Here is a 19,740-nt window from a genome sequence, read left to right on the forward strand (position 1 = left end):
CAACTCACAGATTAACCTATAAGAGGAATGTATGAGATGTCCTGGCAGAATCCTTATTAGGATTTTGAAATTGAAATATAATTGTGGGAAAGAGCAACCCAAGGCATTTATTTTGGTCTGTTTGTTGCCAAAAGTAACTGAAATTAAGCAAGTTTTTGCAGCATGTAAAGACATACTGTCTTCTCAAGTAACTGTTAAAGGCTTATTTTAAAGATGAAATAAATTTATCATTTTAGCAAAAGGAGAGGGACTGTGACAACCTACTGAAGTGCATTCTGCATGACTTAAAGGAAGATAATTATTCATATTCTATTCTATCAATTAATTGAGATTATATACTTGATATAGATAATATTGGAAGTTGTGATATGTACATGGAGATGAAGGGAACCAGCAACTCAGCCTGTGATCTGAAAATTCCAACCATCCCTAATCTTTTAAGTTTTCCATCTTTAAGTTGCTTGTTTCTTTCTCCCTCTTTCTCTTCACAAAAGCCTAGATGACTTATTAAGATGTGGGGTCACCTTTGCAGCTAATATGGTGGTGGTCGACAAAGAAAGTACAATGAGTGCTGAGGAAGACTACATGGCAGATGCTAAGACTATTGTAAATGTTCAAACACTCTTTAGGTAAGGCATTTTTGCAATCTGTCTATACATCCTCATTAATTGTAAAATACTTTATGCCTTTTGTACTCAGGTAAAAAATGATCTTGTTTTTTTCTTTCTTCTGTTTAAGTTTTCCCTCATATGAAAATGTGTCTTATATGGGCAAACTTTTTCCCAACCTGCTTAGCAGTACACTCAGAATCCTAAGGTATTCTGAAATCTCAGATGAAAATCTTTGCATCTCAAAACTGGGTGATCATTTTAAAAGTCAACTGTCAGGTTTGCAGGAAGGAAAAGAAAGCTGTTCTTGAAGACTTAGGATCAGAGATAGTTGTGAAAATAATTTTTTTCTCAGGGTGGCAGTCATACACAGTAAAGGTAAAGCCAGTATGAAAAGCAGATCCATCTAATGCTAAGAAGTGCATCACTGTGAAGTTAATAGTAAGTGTTCACATTTTTAATATTTAGTTTTGAACAAAAATTAGGCTTTTAGGCACTTGTATGCAACATTACATATGACAACAACTGAGTCATGAAAGAATAACTGAATACAGGGAAAAAAAATGATCAGTCTAATAAAGAGGCTGAGAACACTGTGATGAAGAGCTAATCACACTATTTCTTGTTCCTCTCCTGATTAAAGCCTCACTTTGTTGACTGAAGATATTTAACACAAGTACCACAAAGATACATGTCCCTTTAAACGGTGGAAAAGTTCTTCTTTGCTTAAAAAAAAAAAAAAAAAAAAAAAGCAAAAACACCCTCCCCCCAAAACAAAACATACCACACAGTCAAATATGAAATGTCTCCCTGATCTGGGGCTTAAGTCCAGCACTTCCTGTTGTTCATTCTAATAAAACCAGGGCAAAATTAAATCCTTCCCTAGAGGATTCAGTATCATTCAATATTGCTTCCCTTTTCTGTGTCAAGCCTTCCACATAATATGCACAGTAAAAGTATTTTGAATCTGTCAGTGGTTTAGAAAACTGAGCTCACTAAACCACAAGTATTTCAATGAAGATTTTTTTTTAATGCAGCTGTGTGTAAGAATGTAGTTAAATGCTGTCGGTATTTCTTCATGTGCTCAAAAGAAGCATAACCTACGTTGCATAAGAAATTTTAGTTCTGTCTTTTTCTAACTTTGAATTTGTACCTGATACTAGCACAGGTGTGCATGTTTCATAATCACACCTAGATGTAATTTAGAAACCATAATTGAACTTAATCTGTGCATCATTCAAGTTTGCTCTTAACCATATTGTGCTAGGGTATGACATACATCATTTGAATTTTTCAGAAACACATTTTTACCCCCAAATGTAAAATAGAAAAATAAGTTAAATAAAAAATAAAACTTATCAAGTACCAGATGATTTTTCTTGTAATTGTGTTCTACTTTGTAAAATAGTAAAAAAAAATAAAATCACAGTAGCTTACTATGTACCATAGGTATCTAACTAGAACTTGCTATATAATCATTTGGTTGTCTTGCACGATGCTTACAACTAGATGGCAGTTTTAACTCATGTATGAACTATATATCTGGTTTCATATAATTTTAAGACTACACAGTACTTTCACAAATATTGGAAGAAATTAGAACAAATATCTGTGTTTAAGACTTAACAATACTTTTTCAGAAAACTTCGTAAAATTTTACAAGTAGTGTACTGTATGATTTTTTCCCAATTTTTTTCCATAGAATACGTACAATAATTTCACTTCATTTTTATATCATATAAAAGTTGTATAAATAATGTCAGCTTTGGGAAGAGGCATAATGTAGTGGCATTTACCTGTTCTACAGAATAAACTACATTCATTGCACCAAGGTAAATAGTTTTGTAAATGAACTTTAAAAATATGTTTAAAGGCCTTTTTGTTACTTAACAATAGCTAATAATATCAGAAACTAGTGATGAAAAGGCTAGACATGGTGGAGAACAATAGCATGAACACAAACTGTAATGTTAAAGGATTTTAAACCACTGGAGTTTTGCTAACATCAACGAAGAACATTCCACTCAGGTCTCACCAAGTGAAATCATTCAGAAGATAGAGGCTAATCTAAACCTCACTGATTTGATTGACTCAGATCAGCTGACCTCATTAAGGGTTCTGGACAGGCCTAAAAAGGTGATGTAAGTCTGCTGCAATACTGTTTGGCCTAGGTTACCAGGTCTCATATACCTGTTCTGACATTACATAAATTGATAATTAATAATATTGCTTTGCCAGAAGAATGTGTCCCCCACACACCTTAGAAGACAGATGTATTTTTTTTATAACAACAGGGTTATTAGCACCTTTCAGGCTAGAAACTGGTCCATACCAATTAAAGCTGTGATACGACACTAGTTTATCTGAATTAAAAGGAGTAAAGTGTGACTCAGATGGTCACACTGACTAAGAAACTAAATCTTTAATCCTTTGAATGGGAAAGAACAAGTTAGCATAGCTTAAAAGTACAAGGAGAAAATACTAGTTTTGGACTATGTCCTAGAGAAGCTTTTCACTTTTTAATGTGAAATATGAAGCCAACCACTGAGTCTCTATTGACAGTTATGAGTCCACCAGAGAAAAATAGTGGGTTTCCTCAGGCAGTAGGTCTGTACTAGAAGTGGCGTTTATATTTATTCTTGCTTTCTATTAATTAATGGGTTTACATGTTGGTGTTTGGGAGGCCCTGTTTTTAAGTTTTTATTAGCTAGCATCTTGAAGGCTGTTTCAAATACTGCAAGAAGCCTACTGACAGCAGTACACCTAAAAAGTCAATAGTTTGGCTGCTATCTAGCACCAATTTATAGATAAACCAAATGAAATGTTAAAATGGCATTACAGTAGGCTTTTTTTGGTTCAAAAAAGAACTAAATGTATCTCTTGCTTGTCTGATTCCCAAATGCCAGTTCAACAGCAACCCATGCCTTCCACCAAGCTGATTAGGGATTTTTTCACCCCATCCACTCCTTTTTTACCAGAACAGGATAGAAAAGAGGGATCTTTGCACAGAAGTATTCTGCTCCAGTGCTGAAAGCTTGTGGGCAATGTGCCTTACACCCAGGGTAGAGGCCCTGACCACCTGGAAGGTCATTTCCCTTAATTCTGCTAAAAGACATACCCATCATCATATGTTTGGGATCATGTGATCATTACCGATCTACATTTTGGCATCAACAGACCTAGGATACTGTATTGCAGTAATATGGCTTTAACACATACTGGCAGAAGTTTTGACATATGTTCCCCACATTTAGGCTCTGCTTGAATTGTCATTTCAGTGAAGTTCCTCCCTACTAAAATAAGGGAAAAGACTAAAGACTTGCAAATGGGTACACTGGATTCCATTTGACACTAACTTACTAAATGCAGCTTTCAAGAAAACCACTTTAATTTTTCTCTGAATGAAACAGAAGTCACCTTAATGATGTCACTAGTACTACAATTATCTATTGTCATATGTAGAGAAGTACTTTCACGATCAGCAGAAAAGACTATGAATGTACATCTTATTTTCTGAGACTAATCTGTAGAGGAAATAAATAATAATTGTGTTCTATTCCAAGTTGTTTACTATTTGCATAGCATAAACTACACATTTATTTCTAGTTTTTAGAGCCCTGAGGTCTGGGAAGGGGGTCTTTAGTCTGCTTCATGAAAATCTGTGTAATTCAGCCAGATCAGAGTTAAACTTTCTTCATGGTTCTTTGTTATTGGAAACCCGAATTAGTGTTAATTTATAAAAAATCTGTATATGTAAATACCTCAAAGTGAAAATATAAGTAAACATAAGCATACATTTTCTCAGCAACTCACAAGAAGTGTTTTCATCTATGTTGCTCAGTCTGTGTACACAGAGCATACAAATAGAATGCAAAAAAAAAAAAGAAATTGAAAGACTACATAAGCCAGTTCTAATAAAATGTAGTTTACATGCAACCACATACTAAGTGTGAGCTACATAGTTTTGCATTTTTCATTGTTTCCTACAGATCTGTGTCATTTTAGAAATTATTAAGTAAAATTTCTGGTAATGAAATTAAGTGGTTCCTTTCCAGATTTAAAATATTTTATAAGCCTAACCTTTGAATGTATGTTTGCTTATTTGTGAATTCTACAGAGAATGTTCTGCAGTTTCCTCTGCTATTATATCAGCATTTCATTGTGCGAAAAAACACCACAGGTTTCAGGCACTTCATGAAAAACATGGACATGAACACAAGCTAAAGCATTATGTAGAGCCTTACATTTGTGAATTGTTATAATTAGAGGTCTAACTGTTACATTCTTTTAAAATACAGGTTGTTCTCAAGCCTAAGCATTATCACAGAACTAACTCACCCAGCCAATATGAGATTCATGCAGTTCAGAGCCAAAGACTGCTATTCTCTTGCTCTATCGAAATTAGAAAAGGTAAGGAGATTTGCCTCCCCTGTCCCAAATTTAAATGTTATTATTTTAACCCTTTTTCTGATTTTATAACAATGCTTTCAAAACAAGTGGAAACTGTGAAATGATTTTATGGTTGCAGAGCTAATGTAAAAGATTATTTTTTCCACATTATACCCTCATTTAATAATGAACTTTGATTTAAGTTCCATCACTTTACAATATTAATCCACCAACACCACCTGGACAGAAGTGTTGCTCAAGGAGAACTGGATAATTTGGATAACTGAATATTTAGAGCTAATACGTTGCTGCCAAGGCAATTAATGTGGAAAATATTTTCGTTGACTAAACACTTAAAATATATAAAGCTTTTATTATAATGCATTTTTTTTATCCCAAATTCACTTCAAAGGAACTATACTTACATATTCCATATACATTTCTGTGTATCTGTGTGGGGTATTTGCATTACTGTGATAGTTTGGGAACAGCAACTGTTAGTAGCACTACTTAAATGCTAGATAAAACCTTCATATTCTATACATTCTAGTGCTTGTGTTGGCATTTTCAAGCTGTGGAACAGGGAGGCTATATGGAGAGGTGTTTAATTTAATTTGCTTGTCCAAAATACTGTTGATAAAACATTAGACAGAGCATAAAAAGTAACAATGTGCATCTGTTGAACTTGGTAAATTCAAGGACAATCCTCTTTTTCTTGGACCTTCGTTGGTGATCTGACCTACCTACCTCTGCAGTCCACAAAACTTACAGTATTACGTTCACGATACTTTAGGCCATTTGCGGAGTTTGTGAGAGTAAGACAAATAATATCACTGTGCCAGTCTTCAAGGACAGACACCTTTCACTCCAGTCATCTCTTTTTCCCCTTGCTATCAATCTAGACATTGCTGCTAGGTTCTCTCATGTAGCCTCCCAATTTGTTCATCTCAGATATCTTGCACATCTTAGCAAATCTGAATTCATGCTAAAATCTTTATATAGAATGAGCATATAATTTCCATTTCTGAGGTGTACAGTAAATTTCCTAGATTTGGGGGATTACAGATATCTCAGACAAAGAGTGGATTGAGAGTGGCCCTGTGGAGGACCTGGGGGTACCAGTGCATGGAAAACTGACTGCGAGTCAGCAATGTGCACTCGCAGCCCAGAAAGCCAACAGTATCCATCAAGAGAAGTGTGGCCAGCAGGTCGAGGGAGGGGATTCAGCCCCTCTACTCCACTCTCATGAGACCCCCCACCTGCTAGACCTGTGTCCAGCTCTGGAGGCACCAACATTAGAAGGACATGGACCTGCTCAAGTGGGTCCAGAGAAGGCCACGAGGACAATCAGGGGGCTGGATCACCTCCCCAGTGAGGAAAGGCTGAGAGAGTTGGGGTTGTTCAGCCTGGAGAAGAGAAGGCTCCAGGGAGACCTTATAGCGGCCTTCCAGTGCTTAAAGGGGGTACAGGAAAGCTGGGGAGGGGCTCTTTATCAGGGGGTGTAGGGATAGGGCGAGGGGTAATGGTTTTAAATTGAAAGAGGGTAGACTTAGATTTGTTATGAAGAAGAAATTCTTTACTGTGAGGTTGTTGAAACACTGGCACGGGTTGCCCAGAGCAGCTGTGGCTGCCCCCTCCCTGGCAGTGTTCAAGGCCAGGTTGGACGGGGCTTTGAGCAACCTGGGCTAGTGGAAGGTGTCCCTGCCCATGGCAGGGCGGTTGGGACTGGATGAGCTTTAAGGGCCTTTCCAACCCAAAACATTCTATCATACGATTCTATGATATTTCAGATATTTCACTATTTACTGTATAGTGTGTTCAGATAGATAGTTTTAATATATATTTGATAGAAAACAGCCTTTTCATACAAACTTATCTTTACAAGCCAGCTCTCAGTTTCTTAGACAAGAATCAAATTTTGCAGAAATTCAGCCTGTCTCTATGAGATAGGATTAAGTATTAGAAGTCAATCATTTCTCAGTTGACTATCATGCTTACATTTCAACCACAAGATGTAAATTTCTGGATGATCTTTTGTGATGTTGATCTTTGCCTGAAATAGAATGAAGGCTTAATCTTATTTAGGTTTTTCTCCATTTAAAATGGACAACTGTGAGAAAGTGAGACAGAAGTTGTTACACAAAGAGAGGAGCAATCTGCAGTGGGAGGCAGATATTCATTTGGATCATACCACTCCCACTATCCATTAAAGTTTGTACCTGTGGTTCCTTCATTTTAGCACTCCCTCCCCTCAGTGGTAACTTCAAGTATAATTAGCTGGAACTGGCTGGAATAATGCATTGCCAGTTTATTCAGGGCAACAAATGCCAGCAGCTGGATGGCGCTTTCAAGACTGTGTTCCAGCCTAACTTAGTTCCTTGGTGTATTATAACCAACAACACTTTTTTTTTTTTAAATTGTTAACATATTCCCTGAATCCATACAGTTTAGTGATAAGGGGAAGTAAGAATAGTAACAGCTTTCCCAGTATGTGGTGTCTACAGCTGCTTCTGGAATACTTGGGGGTGGAATACTCCATGGGCTGTAGCCTGTCTACTTTGATGCAGCGAAACCAGGATTTTATCTCAGTTCTATTTCATGCTTTACACAGGCTCCTTCATTTTTCTGGCAAATGTTCTGGAAATCAATAGAAATATAATAACTCTTCCTTATATTTATTAAGTTATTGAGCAAATGTAAAATTGTGAATATAGGCTGGCAGCTGAACAGTTAATTAACTTCCTATAAAAATTATGCTGTGCTGTAATAGAGGTAGATAAATTATCTTAAAGAAAGAACATTTTCTTCATTGCTGTTGAAGTTGCCTGCTGTTGACTTTTCCTTCATTTCATCTTAACATTTGCAGGGAGCACTTCACAGGTGGTGCTGTAGTTCATTTGATGTTTCAGAACTCCCTCATGCAAAATGAAAGGCAATTAAAAACGAGTATAAATTATCTAAAGCAGTCAAATGTACAGTTTACTGTTATTTCTGCATTAAGCACCTCATTTTCAGAAAGACTGAAAAAGTCAGGCAAGTTGCCTTCAGGTAGCACTGAAACACACATGCGAAATTGACTTTTCAAACTAATGGGCTGCAGAAGAAAGATATGCAAATCCAAAGTCCATCTGCTGTTGCAGCTGCAACTTTCCTCATTTTAGAGATAAATCTGAACACCAAACTCAGCACTGACACAAGAAAGCAATGGCCCTTATACAACAAAGAGAAAGAAAAACAAAACACCTGTGGTCTAACTTAAAACTTATGTTCTCCATTTGTCTTAGATAAGAAAAAAAATGAGGTAACCACTCCCTCTTTCTTGAAAAAAAGTGTTTAGAATGTCTTGGATAAGATTCACACTGGTTAAGTATGACTTTTTAAAAAAAATTTTTCAAGTAAATATTGCAGGTGTGAACTGAAGAATATAAATTCTAAACATTTAACTGATCATTTTAGAATATGTGCAAACTCCTATATCTTTTAATCAAATCAATACTGTGATTTTGTATCTTCCACAGGGATAAGAACATACATGCAAGGTGAGCGGAAATCTATCTGGGATGACCCAGTATATTTGCAATGATATACACAAAGCCAGATAGGGCATGCCGTATCCATTTGTTTTTAATATAATTGAGGTTTTAAGCAGATTTGAAGTAACATTAAGTAACAGCCAGCAGTAATGATACATGGGTTATAAAAAATAGATTGGTACCTCTTAACTGGTTTAAGTAATATTTTAGATGGATTTCTAATGATTTACATCATCTACAAGTCTAAAAGCATATAATTAGCATATGCATTTGGCTCTTGAACTGGCACGTTTTTAGAAAGCCTTTTCCAGATAACAACAGAAAACTAACAAAAAGGTAGAACAGTAAGCAGTTGAGAATACATAGTCCAGAATATTGTAAACTGATATAAAAGTGAAGTGCTATCAATCCAAAATCCCTTATGTCAAGAAAAGGACTGTACACAGGTTTCCATGCCCAGATTTCTGATGAGCCTTATATCTGATATGGGCAACAACCAACATTTAGCAAAACTAACATGGCCTGTTTCCTATAATAAACCACTACCTCTGTCACCTTTATATGTTCTTGCATGACTCCCATCCCCTACCCTCCACCCATCCTTGTATGTTAATTAAAGCAACTTTACATTGTTTGTACACAACAGTTTCAGCCTATCATGGCAGTTCCCATATTACTGTCTGTATCAGATGAGAATATATTAAATCAAGATGGACCCTAGATCTCATTTCAGCCACTGACAGAGGGGCCAGAACAGGGCTTCAGGTTAGTTTGAGGTTCGTACTTTGTTACTGGTATCATAGGATTAACTGTTATGAAGGAATAAGTATTTATTTAGAAATAGTAAAAAGATAAAACCATGATAAAGAACCCTGAAAAGGGTTTGACACAAATATAAATGAAGGTAGAAAAGAGGGAACTTGACCTTCTGGGCAGATATTCTTTGGTATTCTGACAATATGCAAACCAAAAAGGAAATAATTAACTTCAAATTAAATGGCCTATATGGAGGAAGCACATGCTAAGAACTTCTCAAAACCACAAGTGTACACCTGTTATTACTTTGAAAGAAAGCAGTAATGATTCTGAGCTTCATGACTTGAGCAAAGCCACAAACATAGGAAGACGGAAGATGAAGTAAAGATCTCCATCTATTAATAGCTGTGTCTTAAAATGTAATCTATATATGTGAAGTTCTATAGGACGCACTCATGCCATGATCTTTTATTTATGTTCCTAGAAATGATCTATGATTTTAAGTAGATATACGCCCCTCCTCATTAATTCCAAAAAGTGTCAGGAGCTGCTGGGCATCACACTGTGAAATAAAACCGCAGGGACATTCTGGCACATTTCTGGCTTCTGCATCCACAGTAATCTCTGGGAATTGAATAAGTCTTCAGGCAATAAAGCACAACTCAATACATTGGATTTCTCACAAATCTTTTTCAAGCAATAATAAAGAAAAAGCAAGCTTGTAGTAAGAGATGGGAGGAAACAATGTAAGAAATGTAAAATAAAGGGGGAAAATAGATTTCTAAGCTTCCATTTTAAAATAAAACAAATAGGAACATACTTATGTTTACCATCAGAATTTTGGATAAGAATCAAATTATTCCCAGAATACCTCTTGCCTTAGCCCACCTTTCTCAGCACAAAACCAGAATCTGCTGCAAATTTCTCTAAACAGATGGAAGGATAAACATACCTGCATCACATGATAGGAGGATAGTCACTTCACAGCCTGTTCCCTATAAAATACTTTATGGCATGATTGGTAAGGGATTTCATGTAACGTATGTTCTAATATGCATGTAGTCTTAATTTTGAAGTATTTTTTGTAAAATAAATTTTACAATATTTCACATACAAGTTTTTATTTTCTTAATAGCAATTTAAGAAATATATCTTCTACTTTGTCTTACTGCACTAAAAGAAAAGCAGTCGAATATATGAGATCAAACTACGAAAGGAAATACATAAGTGCTTGTTTCTGGCTTACGCTAGTAAGCACAATGGTATGCTTATCTAGGTAAAAGTGTTCTTTGTACAATTAGACCACTTTTTTCTTCAGCTTTCAGAAGTGCATGCGTGTGTGAGCCTATGTGTGTGAGAGAGTGTGAGTGTACCTGAATGTATGCATTTCTCATGAAGAAGAAACTCTAATACAAGCCAGTAGTATTTGGTCAGAACACAGAGAATGTTTGGAATAAAACCCCCCTGAAATAATAACTAAATTTTATTTCCTTAAAAATTCTTAAAACCCCTTTAATCTGAAGAGATTGACATTTTATAAAGGACAAGTTACTGTTATATTTTTAAGAGTTATTTGCTGTGCATTTTTGTCTGGAGAGAAAATTCATTTTGTGTGACAACTTTCTCAACTCCACTCATATGAAGCCACAGAAATCAACAGGTACAACCAGACAGGTACAGTCAAATGACAAGCAGGGATTAGAAGCTGCTGTTCAACAAAACCAATAGTTAGAGCAGACTGCTGATTTGCATATCACAGAATCAGGGCATGGTTAACACTGGAAGGGACATCTGGAGGTCATCTTGCCTAAGGCCCCTCCCTGCTCAGGCAGAGCCCCCTAGAGCCAGTTGCCCAGGATAATGTCCAGAGGACTTTTATCTCCAAAGAGGGAGACTCCACAACCTCCCTGGACAATCTATGCCAGTGCTCAGTCACTCTCACTGTAAAAATGTGTTTCCTGACATTCAGAAGGAACTGACTGTGTTTCAGCTGTTGTCCATTGCCTCCTGTCCTGTTCCCTATGCATCACTGAAAAGGGCCTGATCCTGTATTCTCTATACCCTCTCTTCAGGTGTTTATAACACAATGATGAGATTCTCCCCGACCATACTGTTCTCCAGTCTAAACAGTCCTCGTTCTCTCTCAGCCTTTCCTTGTATGAGAGATGCTCCAGTTTCTTGATCATCATAGTGGAGTTTTTCTGGACTACCAATGGTAGCTCCATCTCACCTTGTACTATGGATCCTAGAACTGGACACAGCACTTCAGGTGTGGCCTTACTAGTGCTGAGTAGTGGGAAAGGATCGCCTCCCTCCTCCTGCTGGCAGCTCTCCTCCTAATGCAGCCCCGGACACCTTTCACATTCTTTGCCACAGGGGTACATTGCTGGCTCATGTTCGCTTGGTGTCCACCAGGACCCTCAGACTCTTTTCTGCTGAGCTGCTTGTTCGCCAATTAGTCCCCAGTGTGTAGTACTGTGTATATGTGGTGGATGTGTCTCAATTCCAAGATATGTAACATTTCTCTACTTTGAGAGCACACTCTATTCTTTGTGGCGTCTCTGAACTTAAAATTTGATATTTCCTGTTTTCTTAAAATAAAAAAAAAAAAAGAATCACCTCCACCTGTTATTATGCTTTCTGATAAGAGAAGTAATGGGAAGCACACTGTGGTGTGATTCCTCTGCAAGTGAGATGTGATAAGAAAAAGGCCTAACTATAGTTACATTTTTCTGCATCCCTTCCCCAGAAGCATCAGAGCAAGAAGTTTCTACCCAGTCCATCTCTGATCTCACATCCTCACATTCACTGAAATACCATTTCTTCCCTTTTGCATCAGATTCTGTTCATGTTTCATGTTCCTGTTCCTAGTAGACTTTCTGGACCTGAATGAGAGTCCACTGGCAGCACCAAGGAATTGGAGCAGGAATAACAAGAGCTTTGCTCTAAGCACAGTTGAAATCCCTCAGTCATTTTTAAAATGATCTGGTAGACTATGCTCATGCAATTTGAGATGAGATGATTGAAACAACATATGCATTAAACAATCTTTCAACCTGAAAAACTGTAAGTACAGAACAAAGATGCTACATATTTGTAGAAAGAAACTATATTCAGAGTAAAGGGATTTTACACTTTTGACCTCTTTCAAGGTAATCTCAATTTGATGTTTTGATTATAGTCCTTCCAAAAACAACACTAAAACTATTTTCTATTTTTTAATTCCTTAACAGAAAGAGCGGGAGAAGGGATCCAATCTGGCATTTATGTTTCGACTGCCTTTTGCTGCTGGCAGGGTTTTCAGTATCAGTATGTTGGATACGCTGCTTTATCAGGTACTATAAACAATAATGTGACTTATCTTAATGCAGACATGCATTGTTACCAGCCATTTTATTGTACTTGTTACATGACACTGTTTTCCTACATCTAAGCCATTAATGTGCATATCTGTACCAGGAATAATCAAAGGCAGATGATAATGGAGCATATTCCACATGACAGTACTAGCTCAGTTATCAACCCCAAAATCATGCTGTCCTTGCAGAAAAAATTCTGGTTTTAAACAATGTAATACTGTTTGTGAACCTCTCCACAGTCAAATAAGTGGGATAGTTTTGATAAGGCCTACATAAAATACAGGTTACACAGACTTGCACTCTGCAACAAAAGGGGAGTACCTATTCTCACAAAGTAGTGTCTCTAACCATGAAAATCAAGAGAATTACTTTTATGAGTAATTTATCAGTCATCTGCATTTCCTGAATAGAGGTCTTAATTACTTCATTGCATCCTTTCCTCTTACTCATGCTGACTAGACCTCTAGATGACCCATCATCGTATCTTAAAGTAATGCATTCTGGCCCTAACAAGAAATATATGCAGTGGCTGCAAAGAGACACAGGGGGAAAAAAAAGGAAGCACTGAACCTTGTTGCCCAAGAATCCAAGACAGAGCTTCTCATGCAAAAAAAAGCGATGACAGTCTGTGGGGGTAAAGGAAGAGCAACAGCTTCAGATGGTTGAAGGAACAATATATCAGAAAATATGGGGTCAGGACAAATATGGGTAGTAGTTGCTGGTTTCAGGGTGGAAAAAGAGGAGAATATTGCCCTTGCTTCTCAGCAGTGACCACGTTTCTGCATACCCCAATAACATCAGGATGCCCAAACAGCAACCCCCAGCATTAGCCTTCAAGGATCTAGCTATGCAGAAGTGGCAACACGGCCATGGCCCATGTAGTCTCCTCACCTAAGCAGCTACTGCCTATATCACATGGATGCTTTTGTGTTCAGGCACTAAACATTCTTTCAGAGAAATGAGTTTACTTGGTAATTTGGTGCATTGAAAGTGTTCTTTCATCTCAATTCTACTTCCAAATAAATTCCTTCAAGGCAAACTCAAACGTAAACAGGACAATTACTGGAACTAAGCTTTTCTCAAAAAGTCATTAATATATAAAACAGTCATGTATATGGAAAGTACCAAAAGCACAAAAGCCAACAGATGTAAAGCTATTTATCAAATTCTAGATGTGTTAGAAAGAAATGTATTTGTTTATAAAATATTTTTAATGATGTCCTAGAATTTCAACATCACATATGGCAGTATTTTTTAAAAAAGATTAAGACACCTATATGGAATTAGATCTGTCATCATCAACAACTCCTGCCAGCACATAAGTAACTTCAATATTTTATATTTGTTTCTACACATGATCAGTCATGCTGTGACTTGACAGAGTAAAACCATTCACCAGAAAGTGTTTAAGACAAAAAGCCTTCCCACACTCATTCTTACTCAAATTCCACCCGTTCTTTCTTTGAACTCTTACTGCTCAGGTAAACTGTAATTTTTCTAGAATTACCCTTCTTATTTGAAGTTACAAATACTATGATGGCAAGTTCTCTGTTTTTTGTTGGTTTTTTTTTTCATGGTCCCATCCTTTTCTGTATGACATCTTTTTCATCTGCATACAAGGAGCAGAGTAAATGACATGGGAAACAGCAGAGTTCATCTGGTGCTTCCTATTTTAGGTCAAAAGAAAAACCTCTGAATTATCTTTAGGACACTGACTGAAAAATGAAAACTTGGTCTAGCAAATCCTTGTGAATGCACTTGATAATTTAATAATTCCGTATCATAAATGATGCAGCCAAGATAACAAATAAGTGAATGTTACAAGATGCTCATTCGGATTGACCCTGTCACAATTGGAAGATTACTAGTACAAGAATTAAAACAGTTGAATCACTATCTATCAAACTAAACCTGTCTAGCTTCCAAGTTTAAACAAATTCAGATGCTATAACTCTAACTCTAAAGGATTTATATAACACCTTTGTAAGATATTTGTTTATTAACACCTATCTTTACGTTTGTATTAAGCCAGAAGAGCTAATTGCAAGTTATGTTCCAACAAGGATTGATAGCCTGCCTTGAATGCTGCCCTACTACCTCAGAAGAGGTGGCAGTGAACAGTCCTACCACAGGTAGTAGAGCAGCCACATGGCCCTCTGATTCCAGCAGCCCAACTCATAAGGAGGAGAAATACTTGTGATTTTAGCTGATTGAATGTCTGTTCCCAGTATTAGCCTACACTTCTACATTTAGCATAATTTCTACCTTTTAACCAATCAGCAAAATACTTCTGTTAGCGGAGCAACAAGCCAGACCTGAGATAAGGCAGATCAACCCTTAAAAAAATAGATAGATTGGCAAAGGCAAATGACTCATTTCAATTAAAATAATAGCACTCTCACAATAGTATTACCCACTACTCAGTATTGCAGACCCATCTAACATACAACAGCATTTCTTTGGCACAGAAGAGTTCATATTTATAATCTCACATCTAATCAGGCTAACACCTTACTTCTGTTGATCTTACATCTATATTAATCTTTGATTTCATGGTGCCTTATTATGCCTTAGACTCTCGAAATTCTGTATGTACCTTGCATGCATAACCAAATAAGAACAAGTATTTTATCTAAGTAGAGTCATCACAAAGAAAGGAATAACTATTTCTACAGCGATGAAGATACTTAAAAGATAAAGTGATTGATGTAAATACAGATGCACAATTTCTTTGAAATTCACACATGGTGCTAATGGTTACCTGCTCATCTGTTCATTAAAGCTTTTTTCTTTTTTTCCCATCTCTCCTGTTAAAAATCTTGCAGTCATTTGTGAAAGATTATATGATTTCTATCACAAGACTTCTGCTGGGACTTGATACCACACCAGGATCTGGGTTTCTCTGTTCTGTAAGTTTTCAAATAAAAAAATAATTACTGAGTTATTACTGAGTAGCAGAGAAGATTCTGTACTGTCTGCAAAATACCTCTAATTTCTTTGTATGGCACTTCCTTTTGTGAAAGTCCAAGAAAAGCCATCTGTTTTCTTCTTCACCAGGGGAGAAGACAAGAAAATCAGACAGAAAACATACCCATTTTTAGTTACTTCCATAGGAAAATACACACCCCATGCCCTCCCCCCAGGAAAAACCAATACATTCTATAAAACACAAAGGAAAATAAGAAAGACAGGAAGACACAGGAAAAATGCATTTTTTATGAAACAGCAATGGCAGTTCAAGAAGAAATTTGAAAAATTAATCATGTAAAAACCAGTGAGCACTACCTATTATTGTACTGCCTGGCTAGCACTTACACACAATGCTATTTCACAACATCCGTTTCCATCATAGCCAATAATGGGCAGAACCCGATTTTACATAAAGATAAGATGTATTCAATTACTTTAGTTCAGGTGCCAAAGTTCAGAAGTCATCTTTATGTATGTCAGTATTCCCCAATGCAGAGTTTTATTTTTTCTATATCTACTTTTTATATTAATATATACACACACATAAAAAATGAAATAATAAAATTTTATTTTTTATTAAAAATAAACCCCACTTTTCTGTTTTCTTCCGCACCCTTCACACCCTAGGTGACAAAAAGATCAATAGAAGTTATTTACCAGTTGCTTCCTGGGGCACTGTAAAGAATTGCATGTTGTTTTAAAAAAGGACATTAACAGCACTGGCTTATGGAAGTTATTTAACTATTGTGAAAACCAATTATGGATTTGTTCGTCAATTGTTAAGCTTTGTTACAGTGAATGCAAGACAGCTGATTCTCAGAAAAGGGGCTCACATACCTTGAAATAATGCTAGTGCAATAGTAATGAAATACTTGAGATAAAATCATGTCTTTCTTATGCCATTTCTGCTTAGTATATTACTTTCCCCCTGATCCTTTCTTCCCAGATATTCAGCCTGCAGTGAATGGTTATTTGACTTCATTCAGAATACTCACTCATTCTTCAGTCTATCTATCAGCAGTTTCTTACTGCTCTCAATATTTAGTTAATACTTTTATACTTTTGTTTTAATTCTTTTATATTTTAGTCAGATATGAACACTAGGTAAAGGATGTAATATAAGTTTTTAAGTAGTTTTAAACAAGAACAAAAGTAATTTCCTAAGACTGCACCATTTGCACTGTCTCCCAAACAGGGAGAGAACAAATAGAACAGTGTCTACAAACTCAGATTCCAGATTTGGAGCAAAGGTGCAATACTACAATATGATAATTACAAGCTAGTGCTTAGTTTAAAATTTTTTCAAGATTAGTATAGTGAACAAGTGATAAGACCTCACAAGTTAAAAATCCTCCTTCCTATTATTATTTGTTCAGATGAAAATCACAGAAGAGGATTTGTGGATTAGGACATATGCCAGACTATATCAGAAACTTTGTTCTTCTACGGGAGACATTCCAATTGGAGTTTATAGGACAGAATCCCAGAAGCTTACAACATCCGAGGTATGTCGGTTTACTATACTTTTCTCTGGATTTGATTACAGAGTATAAAACATTCTTTGGTCCTTGCAAGAATAGGAGACACTTATTTAAAGAATATTGTGAATGCCATATCTGAAAAAAGCACAGAATTCCAGTAGCGCACTGAAGGTCTCCCTCTGCTGACATGCATATGGTCACATTAACTCAGGGCTCACTTCTTGAATACTTAGAGCCAGTCTACATACTGACTTTAATTCCTCTGCTTGCCTACAGAGAACTGACTGACTGAAAACAAGAAGCAGCTCGGGCACAAATAGGGGCTAGGATAGGTAGCTCTTGTCTGAACTTGCACGTGGTGGCTAATGGCAGTATCGATAGCAAGCTGTATGACCAGGTCCTGTGTCAGGTGCGACAAGAATGTCAAGACTATACTTCAAAACAGGTGGCATTTCAGTATTCATGTGAATTTCTGCAACAAGAGAATAAATCAGTGTTATTAAAAGTATTGTAGGATTTATCCGAATTTAGCTGCCAAACAGCGGTAATTTTTCTATATATGTATTTATGTCTGCCATATAAATGTATATACTTCTCCCTATACATATGAAAAAAATACTTTCCTGACCATTTAACACACAATTTTTGTTTGTGCAGTTTTTATTTCTGTCATGTATAAGCCATTTGTTTATGTGACCATTAATATTGCCATCTCATTAAACCATAGCTCAAATACCAAACTAAATTGTAACAGTGAACAACAACTTTCTCTTTTTTTGGAAATAGTCAAATATAGTTTACTGATTTCCAAGACAGACAATTTTTATTTTCTCTTCCATATTTCAGGGAAATGTTATAAAACATAAAGGCATATAATGCTTAACTGCAAAACTTATCTTGAAGGAAGTACAAGCATTCAATTGAAGTTAATTTAAAAATAAGGGATACACAAAGCTATGCAGGATTCCACCAAGTTCACCAGTGTTTCTCTTTGTGGACCACCAGTACTTCTACAGATGGCTTTTACAGTTTAGCCAGTGGACTGTGCCTCTGCAGTAATGTCAGCTGATTTTTTAAAAGATAGCAGCATTAACATAATCCATCAAAATCATTCCTTGGAGAATAGTATAAGCAGCGTCACTGCTAATATGAAAGAAGGCTGTCATAGCTTTTAACAAAAAAGAGGAGATGCCAGATTTTAAGAATTCATTAAATAAGGGTAAGTAAGGTAAAATTCATGGCAATGCTTTATTCTCACATTCACAGCTGACTAATATTCAGGTCCAAAAAAGAGAATCAAGAAGCACTGAACTGTGAACGTACAACATATTGTGAAGAGTGCATTTCTGTGGCATTTTTTTTCCTTTCTGAATTTTCACATACTTTCAAACATATAGGCTGACTGGCAAACAGTGTCTGTACAGGGGAGGGTTAACTATAAGAATAACACTCACCTTTTCTATATGAGGTTTTTTTTTTTTTTGGCAAGCGGTAGGGGGCAAGCAAGCTTAACTGATAAACTAAGATCTTTCAAAAGTTTTTCTGAAAACAAGGTTTGGGACTGTCAGCCATGCAACTCTAAACTCACAATTTTACCATAACATTGGGAACCTCTGGAACATGTACACATGCAGCTGCTCAGGTGCTTGAACACTTGATCAGACCAGGCCCAGATTTAATTTAAGATAGTTATTATCTTTTACAAAGAAGCAATTTTTAAAAACATTCAGACACTGAAACCAGCCTGGAAGACAGTATCCAATAGATAAGAGGTGTTCTACTATTACTTTCTACCAGCTTTCACAGGTATTCTCATGAAGAGTTTGAGTTAAACCACATAGAGGATGGGAAGGGGAGAGCAGATGGGGCAGAGAAATCTCCTAGTTTTGTTTTCAAATTGTCAGGTACTGGACTAATGTGGAAGAGCAGCACTGTCTTTGCATATTAAGTAAAAGCATTTGTTACTCTGAAAAGCTTAGGGCTCTCAGTGCAGAACTGCATTCATATTTTCATACTTAAATACTTTGGCAGCTTCTTCGTTAGTGAATGAGTATTTGTGAAACCCTTTCGCCTCTCGAGAGGGGCAGGAGATTCTTCCCTGACCTAGCTCTTCCCCAGAACATAAAAGAACGACATCTAGCTCTGCTTCTGTGGTCTTTATGGGTAGATACCTACAAACGCAGAGACAACAAGGTCTGTAATCTTTCTGCAAAGTACTTCTTTTGAAGTTAAAGGAATTTTCAAATAATTACACTAATAATATCAGCATGGAGGATCCTTTTAGCTTTTCAGTATAATAAGCTAGAAGCAACTTTAAAATATTGTTGGATGAGACCTTTAAAATGTAGGTTAGAGAAAGGTAAATTGCTATTTTTCTCAGGAATTCTAACCGTAATTTGAAGATTTCTAACTCAGAGAGCCTCCAGTGTGTGTAGAAATTTGAGTTTAAACACACATATAAAACTTTAAGTTGTATTGCACACACCTGGAAGCTGTTAGTTAATGGTTAATTTGAGTCACAAGAACAAAACATGCCAATGTTAATATTTCTATATGTATGATTTCTTCTTTGACAGTCCCTTTTTGTACTATGCAAATAAGAAGCCCTCACTTCACTCTGACAGATAAATGTAATTCCTTTAAA

General features: G+C 36.4%; 1 protein-coding gene across 4 annotated transcripts in view; it reads left to right on the top strand.

Annotated features, from left to right (window-relative positions):
• The window catches only part of KCNT2 (potassium sodium-activated channel subfamily T member 2), a 156,195-nt gene that overhangs the window by 118,569 nt on the left and 17,886 nt on the right, over positions 1-19,740 (top strand). For all 4 annotated transcript variants that reach the window (XM_074908232.1, XM_074908233.1, XM_074908234.1 and 1 more), the window contains 5 exons: positions 495-629; positions 4,907-5,018; positions 12,520-12,621; positions 15,471-15,554; positions 16,992-17,120. In XM_074908232.1, coding sequence (XP_074764333.1) covers positions 495-629; positions 4,907-5,018; positions 12,520-12,621; positions 15,471-15,554; positions 16,992-17,120 — 562 coding nt within the window. The remainder of the gene's footprint in view (positions 1-494; positions 630-4,906; positions 5,019-12,519; positions 12,622-15,470; positions 15,555-16,991; positions 17,121-19,740) is intronic.

This window comes from Athene noctua, chromosome 5 (genome assembly GCF_965140245.1).
Source record: "Athene noctua chromosome 5, bAthNoc1.hap1.1, whole genome shotgun sequence".
Lineage (NCBI taxonomy): Eukaryota > Metazoa > Chordata > Aves > Strigiformes > Strigidae > Athene > Athene noctua.